Source organism: Pelophylax lessonae, assembly GCF_965119305.1.
Source record: "Pelophylax lessonae genome assembly, chromosome: 7".
NCBI classification, from domain to species: Eukaryota; Metazoa; Chordata; class Amphibia; order Anura; family Ranidae; genus Pelophylax; species Pelophylax lessonae.
Genome location: NC_138774.1, coordinates 145,556,154 through 145,568,770, shown reverse-complemented (window position 1 = coordinate 145,568,770; position 12,617 = coordinate 145,556,154). Strand labels below are relative to the sequence as shown.

At 41.0% G+C, this 12,617-nt stretch overlaps 1 protein-coding gene across 1 annotated transcript in view; it reads left to right on the top strand.

The window, feature by feature from the left end:
- The window catches only part of NRK (Nik related kinase), a 489,556-nt gene that overhangs the window by 473,044 nt on the left and 3,895 nt on the right, over positions 1 to 12,617 (top strand). Inside the window, exon 31 of the mRNA XM_082263406.1 lies at positions 8,161 to 8,300. Within this exon, the coding sequence (XP_082119532.1) occupies positions 8,161 to 8,300 (140 nt within the window). The remainder of the gene's footprint in view (positions 1 to 8,160; positions 8,301 to 12,617) is intronic.

The window sequence follows — 12,617 nt, the reverse complement described above, 5'->3', positions numbered from 1 at the left end:
CATCTAAGACATATAGCCACAAATTGCAACTTGTTTTTCAATCGACTGCAGTATAACTTTTTAGTTTGCAAAAAAAAAAACTGTAGAACATAAACATCGCTGTGTATCTTTCTATTTTCTGTTTTCCCTTTTTCCTATTAGTAGTAACATTGTGATTTGGTGGAAGTCGGAGTGCCTCCTCCGCATTGGGAGGTGCAAATCCCCTCAACAATGTAGAAAAGGATGCAATATCCTCTTAACATGCAGAGGTATGCAGTACGAATCACTTCTATTCCATAGGCAGAACAATAAATAAATAAATTAATTAAATTTAAAAAAATAAATAAAAAGGAGAAGAAAAGTAGAAAAAGAAGAGAGAAAAGGAGAAAAAAAAGGGGGGGGGAGGACTCTATGCCCTGGTTCATATCCACCACGAGGGGCTCAAATCAGGTATGGTCCGGGGGTCATGGGTCAAGTATTTAATCCACGGGCTCCATACCTTTTCCAACACCTGTATTTTATCCTGTAAGGTAGCTATTAACTGTTTGTTTATCATAATCCAGGAAAGTTTGTGCTTAAGCTGATCAAATGGTATGATAGCCGATTTCCAATTTCTGGCTATAGTAATTTTAGCAGAAAAAAATATAAAAGTGAGGAGTCGTCTCTGGTTATTCGAGGCTTCTTCCACTTTACATCCCAGTAATGCGTGCTTTGGGATTTGGTGAAATTAATTTGTGTAAGAGTAAAATTATAAACTCTGATCCAAAACTGCCTTACTTTGGGACATTGCCACCATATTTGGTACACTGTCCCTTCCTGACCACAGCCCCAAAGCACTTAGACAAAACTCCCAGGACATAAGTAGCCAATCTGACCAGCACCAAATACCATCTCAGCAGTACTTTGTAGTTTGCTTCAATAATGTAAGTGTTGATGAGTGACCTCGAAGCAGTCTGTGCAACTGAGTGCCAATCTTCAAGTTCAAGGCTTTCCTGGATGTCCTGTTCCCATTTGGCCATGTAACCCAACTTTGCCGAGGTGTATGTTAGAATAATGTATATTTCAGATATATGCCCACATATTTTATTATACTTTAGACATAAATGTTCCATAAGGGATTTAGTTTCAAGATCACATTTGTGAGATAAAGTATGCAGGTAATGTTTTATTTGATTGTATCGAAAATGTTCAGAATCCATCATTTGGTGCTTTTTCTATCAAGGTTTGTTTAGATAGCATTCCCTTATGATCACATAGGTCTGCTATGCGCATAAAGCCTTAGTTGGACCACCATTCGAACGCAAGAGGAGTGAGGCCCTGGGTGAAGTCCCTATTTCGTAAGAAAGGAGCTTTTGGGTTATGGGGTGATTTAAAGTTATGAGGCTTGGATAATCTGCCCCAAATACTAGGCAAAAATGAAAAGGAAGGGCACAAAATCGGAGGCCGATCTATCATTGGCAACCACATAACATGGGAAATCTGCTACTGTTGACAGGAGTATGATTCCACTGTCATTCATAGTGGGTGGGTTTGTTGGGAATGGAATTTAGTAAGTTGAGCTAGCTGTGCTGCATAGTAGTATTTCAGAAGATCAGAAACTCCCAGTCCTCCCTTCTGGTTGGGGGGTAAACATTGTGCATTTGTTTAGCCTAGGCATCTTGTCCCCCCAAATGAACTAAAGAAGCTTCTTTTGAAATACAATCAGATCAGACCAAGGCCACCGATATAATACTAAAAAATTATAAAAGTCTTGGAAGGATATTCATTTTTATAGAACGTAGTCTGCTGAACCATGACGGAGGGTGTAATTGCCATCAGCTATGTCAGCCATTAGGTGTTTATACTGTGCAGTATCGGTGGATACCTAGGTATGGGAGTGACTCTGATTCCCAACGAAACTTATAGGATCGTTCAAGAGCTGTTTTTGTGCTATCCTCTAAGGAAATATTTAGTGCCTGTGATTTGTCATGATTAATTGTATGGCCTGAGATTCTTGAAAAAGGCAGGAGTATAGAATAAAAGTTAAATTGGGTGGGTATGGGAGACAAGATGACCATCAAGATGTCATCTGCAAATAGTGCGCATTTGTGCTCCCTATCCCCGCAGTCTATCCCCTTTACATCTGAACAGTTTTGAATTTTAATGGCAAGTGGCTCTAGTGCCAAAACGAACAGCAAAGGGGATAGAAGGCATCCCTGCTGAGTCCCCCTTTGTATTGGGAAAGAATGTGTAGAGTATCCCTTTAGCATTAGAGATGCAGTAGGCATGCTATATAATGCCTGAAGTATAGTCAAGAATTTCTGACCAAAACCCAATTTAGGACAAAACATGAAATAGATAATCCCAGGACAGGAAATCAAGGGCCTTATGTATATCCAAGGACAGCAACATCCCTCGTCGGGGCCCTCTGCCATCTCAATCAGAATAAATGGCAAAAATTATATCTATGATTCTCCTGGTTTGGACCGATGCCTAGCGATTAGGGACAAAACCCACCTGGTCTGGGTGGATATATTGCGCAAGGAAGGAGTTCAGTCTGGAAGCAAGTATCTTTGTCATTATTTATAAGTCCACATTTATTAAGGAGATTGGTCGGTAATTGGAATAATCGCCATGATCCTTTTCTGGTTTCGGTATGACATGTACTGTATATATGGCGCGTTCTCATGTTCTGGAATGCAATTAGCCCACCTAATGTAATTTAAGTAGGAGCATAAGTGGGGAATCAGAATCTCCTGCTATTTCCTATAGTAATGACCAGAGAAGCCGCCCGGGCCTGGGGTTTTAGAAGGATGCAAGGTCTTTATTGCCATACTAATTTCTGACTCAGAAAATTCCTTTTCTGAGTTCCACATGGGATTGTTTAAGCTGTGGTAGAGGAACATCATGAAAAAAAATCATCTACTCTATCTTGTAGAAACCGATCCGGTTTATTATACAGCTTAGAGTAAAAATTATGAAATTCCTGTAGGCTCAATTTGAGATTTTGGGTCGGGTGTCCATTAGGTAATCTCAGTTTAGGTAAAGTAGGTGTATATACCCAGGTTCCGGTTTTCTAGCTAACATTGTGGTAGGTTTATCGCCCATAGTGAAATATCTATGTCCTGATCAACTGATGCGTTTTCAGCCTGGATAGTAAGACTCAGATTCAAAGCTAACCTAGCCGTGTGAATTTTATGTCTAAGATCTACCTGTGGGGTCACCCACTGTTCATTCACAAGGCCTTCAAATTCAGCCTCTTGCTGTTTAATTATGGTTTCCCAAGTGCGTTTGGTCCTAGCCTCTAGCTGAATAAGTTTGTCCCGAATGGTGGCCTTGTGGGCCACTCAGTTTTTTGCGGGGGATGTGTCCGATGAGGAATTTTCCTGAAAAAACCCTCCCAATTCTAAATTTCAGCGCATGTGATGGGATCATTTAATAAGGAGACATTAAGGCGCCATGGAGAGGGGTGTGATTTCCTCCATAGTTCAGTCAACGATAGCTTGACGGGAGAATGATCCGACCAGGGGACTGGCAAGATTTTTACAGATGTAACATATGATAGTAATGAAGTATGTACAAAAATATGATCTATGCGTGAGTATGTATTATGTACCTGTGATAAATGGGTATAGTCTCTAGTGGAGGGGTTGTCCTCTCACTAAGCATCAACCAAATCGTAATGATGCAGCAGACGTGCCACTTTATTGCTGTTTTTGGGTATATTTTTGAGAACTGCCCTATAAGGATCAGACTTATCCAGAATCCGATCTAATGGGATGTTACTGTCTCCACCCATAATCACCTGTCCCTCTATCTTGGGCAGTAATGTCACCAGCATGTTGCCAAAAAATTCCACATCTCTTGAATTTGGGGCATAGTAAGAAATGAGCGATATCAGTTGGTTGTGAATACGACCCACTGGCATCACATATCTGCCATTCTTGTCTCTAACTATGGTGATGGGGTAAAAGGGGTCTTCTTTGAAAAACATACTGCCACTTCCTGCTTTTTCTCCATGCTGAATGACAAGTAAAACTGCAGATATCTAGCACAAATGTATCTAGGGGCTGAAGTTTTGGAAAAATGAGTTTCCTGTAGCAACAGGATATCAATAGGAGAATTAAATCCATGCATGTTATGAGTAACTATGGAGTATTTTGTAGAATAAATCTAAGCCACCGTAGTAAGGCAGAGCACACTCAACTTGATACATGCATACATTAAGGAAAGTCTTAGAAATACTGGTCCTCATTATCCCCCAGATCAGATCGACGAGGCCAGACCGCAGAGCCAAAGTCCAGTGTAGGAGTTGGACAGAAAGAAAGGAGAGAAAGTGGATAGGTAAAATTCTTGATGGATTTGAACAGTCAGCTGAAGATAATGCAGTACAAAGTAGAGGGTGAAGAAAACTACCAACTCACAACGGTTAGCTTGACACAGGTGGTCGAAAAGGTACTATAATGGCAAAACCATTATCGTCAACAGGATGATTCCAGCTGGAGGATCAGGTGATTGGGGATGATCTTCTAGCTGAAGATGGTCATTGCTCTTACCAGAGTGGCGACAGGGGGTTGTCCGAGGTTCGTGGGGGTATGATGCCCAACAGCAGATCTTCTCCATCATGAAAAGTAGAAAAGGAGTATGATTTTGTTTTATATGTGAACGACAATTTGAATGGGAAAGCCTTCTATATTTTATCTGTCGGTTCATTAGTTGCTGCAATAAAGGATTAATATTTCTCAGTTTCTGTACTGTGGATGGAGCAAGATCCATGAAAAGCTGAATGGGTGCTCCAAACAGGGACAGATCCTATCTGTTTATAGCTGCCATTATCAATTTTTCCTTCGTTCTATAGTAGTGTGGTTTAACTATTACATCCCGTGGCAGACTATCAGATCGGGGGGCAGTTGGGGAGCAATGAATTCCATCCACTTCCTTCTGGTGTGGGGCTATATCTGGAATCAGATCTTTCATTAATTCCTGGATGGCCCCTTCCAAATCAGTGTGGGTTGCAGGGAGCCCTTCAATGTGGACATTATAGTGCTGCGACCTGTTCTCCAGATCCTCAATTTTAGTGTAGGCCTTCACTAATCTATCCTGAAGCTCCGAGATCATGGCGGAGTTCTGTTAACCCTTGCCACCGTGTTATTGACTTTGGATTTGATTATATTAAATCTTTCTCCAATACTCTGGATATCCCACTTAAGGTTGGTTGTAATGATGGTGCATGCTTTAGAGAGCTCCTGTTGAAGCAAAGCGGAGAAACTGTGTCCCCTGCATAAGGAGCCGGTTGTGTGGTAGGCAGTGAGATAGGTAGGTCCAGGTCAGGGTTAGGTTGGCTGAACATCAGGTCAGTCATTTCTGCTATATTCCTGTCCATGGAAGACACAGGGGGATTTGCAGGTCCCTGGGTGCCCATGGGAGTTCCAGTGGAATGAGGTAACGAAAAGGACTCACCCTGCTGATCAGTGTCCTACTCTCTTGATGACTGAGAGGAGAAGGGGTCCTGTGCTGCCTCAGGCTGCTGCTTGTGTTCAGCAAAGGATGTCTGGGACTGAGATTAACCCAGGCTGCCTCGTGGTTTCTAATCTCACCAGCGCCATCTTGGCGGAATGTGTCTGCTTGGCACACCATTCTGCCTCAATTCCCCTGCTTATACTGCTGTTTTGTGGGCTGTCCTGACGTCCGATGCTGCATCACACTACACAGATGTCTGGCAGGCTGGATGCGGGTGTCCGATCACGGTCCTGTAGCTGCTTATAGCTGAATAAGGCTGGCCTGCACGGAGCTCGCTCAGAGCATGTTCAGTCTCGAGTCTGCACTCACGCGCTCTTCATTGAAATAATATGCATAAAGTGTCCAAAAAAATGAATGTTAAAAAATTGTGTGTTCCTCTTGTCTTCTTATATTAATGCCACATCAAGAAAAAGAGATCCACCACCTCTTATAGTGAATTCACTCACCAGACGGAATGGCTGGTAATGTGATAAACCAGTATGCAAGCATTTTCCTTTGTGGAAAGTGACAGTCTGCAGCCCTCTTGATCATTCTTTAAAAACTCTCCTTTCTCACTCTCAATGGATATCCCAGGCAAGGAGGAAATCAGTGAAAGAGAAAAGAACTTGGCATAGCATAAGATGCTTTAAAAATATACCCACTTTATTAAAACAGTTTAACACTCACATTTGAAAGTGGCTCCACTGACATGAGTATAAACAACACTTGATCATATGTGGGCTGGCGCCAACTACTCAGCTGCTATGAGCTGACCCGACTCAATGTGATCGCTGTCTCTCCAGCTCATACCCGACGTAAGTTTCGTCATTGTACATCTTTACAGAGACACTTTTAAATGCCTGGGATATCCATTGAGAGTGAGAAAAGAGAGTTTTTTATTTTTATTTTCCCATTCATTTGGCACTATTTTTGGACACTTTATTCACATTATTTCAATGGATTATGAACACTACTGATTGATGAATGCACTTGTGGGTATTTCTTTGAAACATTGTAACATCTTTTTGTTACATTTTGTTATATTTTTGTTAAATCAGTTTGACACACTTATATGTGAGTATTTATGAAAGCACTAAAACACTTTTTATCACACAGATAAGCAAAAAATATTTTTTACAATATCAACTTAGTAATGGTTTTTCTTTCACACAGTAGGAATTATGATTTAAGCACTTTTAAGGATTGTAAAATAAATGATTTGGATACACCTATACAAGACTTTTTTTCAGCAGGAACACGGGGGAACGCAGTTCTGGCACCTCCAGCACTGAATGTATGTAATAGCAAGGGGTGTGCTGGAGGGTCTATTGATGCTGGCTGCTGGGGATCTATTGTCACTGGTGGGGATCTGTTTTTGTGTGAGGGTCTATTGTTGATGGTGGGAATCTATTGTTGCTGGGGAGTTTTATGTAGCTAGTAGGGATCTACTATCGAGGGAAAGGTCTATTATTGCTGGCTCCTGGAGGGTCTATTGATGTTGTCTACAGGGAAATCTGTTGTTGCTGCTGGGGTTCTAATGTTGCTGGGGTAGTATTTTGTTGCGGGTGGTCCATTGTTGCTGTGTGTGTTTCTACTGTTGTGTGGGGGATCTATTGTTGCTTAGGGGGACCTATTGTTGTTGGGATGGTGTCCATTGTTGCTGGGGGAGCCTATTGTTGTGTGAGAGTTCTATTGTTGCTTGTCCCAGGGGATCTATTTTACTGCTTTTCTTGTTGTTAGACAAGAACAAATTCCATACAAATTATTTAGCACCACAAAATGATTCTGGGGCAATACTGGGAGGTGGGTAAGGGTGGAACAGAGAAACGGTGCTTGGAGGTGGGTAGGGCAGAGAGACAAGGGGGGACTCAGAAGGGGGGGAGTCCCTGCACCTATTGTCTGAGAAAAAAAGCCCTTCACCTATATACAGCGCTGTCATGTTTTGCCTATATTTGTGATTGAGACATTCTCAATAAGATAGCAGCAGTATCAGGCAAAGAGCAATTATCATCTAGGCGCGGTCATTTGTTATACATTTTATTTTCCCTGTTAGTTCCGAGTGTTTCTAAATTCTTAGAGAAAATTAAAGTTATTGCAGTACAGTGTTGGCGATAGAGTCCTCTACTTTCCTCAGGCAGTGTGCTAATGTTGCTACATGCATGTAAGGTACCATTTTTTAAAAAAATGTATTATAGTGGCACAGTGGTTGCAATCAGTATATGCCTTACTGATTCCTAAAACCTATTTTTGTAAGCTTTGGCAGACTTTTAGAATATTTTTTAATGTTAAGCAGACCATTTTAAGCTACACGCTGTTAAGAAAAACTAAAATGGATGAAAATATCAGCTGTAAGCAACTGATCCACTGGCCCAAAAGTGGGTACCCAGAGATCCAGTATAAACAAGGCATCAGGTGCATGTCTGTGGATGTCATACTGACTTCATACGCCTCATTACTTTCGGCGTGCTGTGCACTTTTGGCCACGTATTCTGATACATTATGAAGCTTGTACACTCCTCCTCTATGCTTGACCCTGCATCACAGGTCTTGTTTTCTTTATACATAGTGGATTTCAGACTGATTGCTTTCTTGTTACTGTGTTAGTGTTTTGGAAAAAATATATTACAGCTTTTAACTTTCATGCAAATTTAATCTGACAAGCTTAATCTTAGCGTTAACACAAACTGTATCCTTTTTTCCCAGCTTATCTACAGTCTAATCAAATAATGGGATGGGGAGAGAAGGCAATTGAGCTGCGATCTGGAGATACGGGGAATTTAGAAGGGGTTTTCATGCACAAGAAGGCACAGAAGTTAAAATTCTTGTGCGAAAGAAACGACAAGGTAGAGTATTTGTAACGTGAATTATATAAATATGATCATGACTGAAATAGGTATGTATTTATTGTGATTTGTAAGGTGATCATTTATTTTTAGTATAACTATAAATGTGAATGAGTGTACTTTTATTAAATGGTGTGCTTGTTTTAGTACTTTGTATCTGCGGTCCCACATGTTACTTATTTTGCTGTCTATAGACCTTTAAAGTGTTAGGTCAGTATAGATCATATTAATGAAACCCTAAGCCCTCCTATCCTTTAACGCTAAGGAAGCTGTCATATTAGTCTCTCTTTGATCTGCAGTTGCCATAATACTGCACATGTTATCAGTTATGATACCAGCCATTTCATAGCTTGACAGTTGGGCTGAGAGACAAGCAACTGCAACAGTTATTATTCACAATATGCCTTGAATGGGAAACCATTAAATTGACAGGTTTAGTTGCACAGTACATAGGGGTTTTTTTAGTTGTCACATGTTTTAAAGCGTATTTGGTTTCTTAGTTTAAAGAGAATCTGTTCTTTCAGAAAAAATGTTTACCATCCTGCCACTGATACTCACTGTCACCTACACCAAACTTGCTTGCTGCTCCTCTCATTGTTGCTCCAGCTGTCACAGGGTTAATTGCCTTCTGTCCTCCCCCAGTGTTCAGGCCTGAGGATTAACCACTTTAGGCCAAGTATAGTATGCCCTGACAGACAGAGCAGCAGGGTATTGCAACAAAGGGGAATTTCAGTGTGGTGTGGAAAGGTGGTGAAAGTTACAGAATCTCCTTAACAAGGAACTGAATTTTGCTCCAAAACAGACAACAGGGAAAAAAATGGTCACCAGTATAGCTTGTGGTCTCATTGCAGCTGATCTTTTCCAAATTGCCGATTTGCCATAACTTGTTGTGCACTCCGTCTGTGTGGGGACGAACGTATTGGTAAAGTCAAAGCTTTGCTTTCTCAGAGCCCCCAAACCTACAAATGAGTAAGACACCAAGTAAATATACCAAATCTCCTAAGAATAGCAGGCAAAGGCAGCAGTGCCTTAGATCTCACACTGCAGAATTCCCACTATGAAGCCGTAGGCACATGCAAGGAAAAGCACAGCTATTTTTTAGGAGGGATTGCAGACAAAAGGTTTTTTTTTTTCAGGCTACTTCTTAGACACTGTATAACAAGGCAAACCTTCGCCTTCTGAGTTCAGTTACACTTTAAAGCAGAACTCCAGGCAAATCTATCCCAGTGATAGGCAGGGCTGTATGTAGACGTTGCTTTTAGCTCACTTGAATAAGTACACTCCTCTGTACATGCTCTGCCCCTTGTGTCTAACTAATGTTGGAAACAGCATGAAGTTTTTTTTATGCACAGAGCTACTTTTTAGATGTTTTAACTGCCAGACAAGAGATAGGAGAGATGGTTTTGTGTTTCCGGAAAGAGCCTTCTGACACTCTAAACATAGTCTGTTCCTCCTGTCACCAACAAGTGCCATTATGCAAAAGAAAGCCATGTTTTTTTTACCCCAGATATATATTGTTGTCAGGGTTACCTGATCCGAGGCCAAGGTGCTGAGAGGACTCCCCTTGCGGCTCAGTGCGGCACACCCCTGGGGATGGAACAGAGGGTGTGGCGCCCCAAGTGGCACGGGTTACCATCTGCAGGCAGGTATATAGAACCAGGAGCAATCCGAGAGTGAACTGGAACAGACTGGAACCACAGCAGGGTAGGAGTCTTCAAGGGCTTTGGAGCAGGCGGGCTACCTTGTGCCAAGGAATAGTCTCTGGTAGCGGAGACAGGAACTGTCTGAGGTCTGGGACTGGAGCAGGCAGCGAGAACCGTGGTCCAAGCCGAGGTCATGCACAGGAGACAACCAGAGTAGCCAAGGTCTTGAAGCAAGCTGGGGTCATACACGGTAGGTAACAGAAGCACGGGCAGTGGAAGAAGCCAAGGGTCAAACCAGGAGCAGGAGATCAAATGGAATCGGGAACAAGCGGAGGTCACAACAGGAAGTCCAAACAGGAAGCACAGGAAGCTGAGAGATGATCCCTGCAATGAGTCTGATCTTATGGCCACCTTTTATAGGCCAGCAAAGGGCAGTGTCAATTGAGGCAGGAGCGACCATTGCTATTACTGGCAATTTTGCCATTTCCCTGACAATTGTACTTCACTCTTATAACTACTGGCATCCTCTGTGCACATTACAACATGCCCCTCCCCCACTTTACAAGTTTTGTTCTTAGTGCTAACCTTTCTGATGCTTATAGAACAAAAATGGCAGATAAAGTTCTGCTTTCAAAGTCTCCTGTCCTCCCCAGCCTGTGTTAAGTTCATTGAATGAATAGCAGCAGATGAATAATGATATCCCTGTGGTCTTCCCTTTTTGTACACTTGCCTCCCAGAAGCAGTAGAGCCCTGACTGTCTACTCTAGAAGGATAAACATGCCTTCTTCTAGGGCCTCGTTCACACAGTGCGCAGAAACATGCATTTTTCTGCACATGTCCCTACAAGGGTGCATGGAAAGCAATGACTTTTCTTTGTGCCCTGTTCACACCACAACACTAGTGCCTTTTGTGTATTTTTTTCTGTGCATAAATATGCACCATGTACGCATATTTCTGCATAAAAAAAACAAAAATGCACACAACACCATCATTGTGGTGTAAACAGAGCACACAAAAAACACTTGTTTTCTTTGTGTTCTTGCAGAGAGGTACATTTCTACACATGGTAGGAACCAAAATATTAAAAATAATAAATGCAAGTTAAATCTGCTACAAGGCCTCAATGCTGCTTCACAAGAGTTTTCAGGGAGCCAATATCAGGAATAAGTATAATTATATTCTAATAAATACCTAGAGTAACTGGGTTAAAAATTATGTTTCTATAAATGTATGCCTGGAGTTTTCCTTTATTGTCCTTTGCAGGTCAAAGCATACAAGGCACACACCTGAACATAATAATGCAGTTTAGCCATGATAACTTGTGGGGGTATTTGGTTAGGTGTATGCACAAGAATTAACACAATGTGGCTATGATTATTCCTTTTTGCCAGGTATGGCTAATGCTCTGCTAATGTAAATTGTTTACAATATAAAAGCATTCCCGGCTTCTTGCCGGCTTTTAAATGAGCCTTATTTTTTCGGATTTTTGTACGTTACTACATCACTGCCGGATAAACTGAGAGCTGTGTTAGTGCCAGCTTGAATTTTCTATACTGTTACATTTTTTTAAGCATTGTGGTTTCATAACCCATAATTGGGCATACTGAATGAATGACTTGCTTAGCATTTTCCTTACGCCTTAGGAATTGTAGGCAGAATTTGGCTAACTAATATGATAAGCTGATGCCCCTGTCACTAAATTAAGTCTACTGTCATTTGGTAAGTGTCCCATCTCTGGCCCCAGAGAACAGCCACATGAGACAGAGCAATGACTAATAAAGTGGACATTAAAGACAGAAGCTTGACTGACCCTGTCTTATTGTCCTGATTGCTGCCACACATATCATCTCTCAAATACTGAGGCATTCATCTGTGATGCTCTGAAATGTAAAATAAAGTGCCATAACATACAGGAAGCATTTTAGAAGTACTGTATCTTGATCAGAACAATCATGGAAATAAAATATAGAAATACAGTATATTCACTATAGTTTACAACTTAAATATAGCTAGCACTGTATATTTAGTGGTTTATCACAGAATGTTTTTTTTTTTTTAACTAGTAAGTTTTAATCTATGCGCTGTAGTTATATTTCACATGGCTTTATGCCATATTAAGAAAGCCTAACAAAGGACAGGTAATCATAATTCAACTTTCAATAATCAAAATGGATACAACATAAATATAGCTTTCACTGTAATGTAGGGCTTTTTCCAAATTATCATTGGTGCATTTACACTGCTTTATACCTAGAAGAATGAATACACTATAAATAAATTTACACTGTGCTTCGTATATTTAATTATACAATATGCAAACCCAAGTAAGAAATGTTCTACCATTTAGAGTTCTCAAATGTATATATAAGTTATACTTTTAGATGGTATAGTCCAGTGATGGCGAACCTTGGCACTCCAGATGTTTTGGAACTACATTTCCAATGATGCTCATGCACTCTGCAGTGTAGCAGAGCACCATGGGAAATGAAGTTAGGGAACACCTGGGGTGCCAAGGTTCGCCATCACCGGTATATTCTGTGGAGTTTTTTTTTTTTTTTTTTAAAGACAAACCAACATCCTCCTTACTTTAAATCAAGAAAAAACAGCAGTGCTATCCTAATATTGAATAAATAAAGTGCTCAAAGTGTCAAAGACAACCTAATGTGTGTGTCCA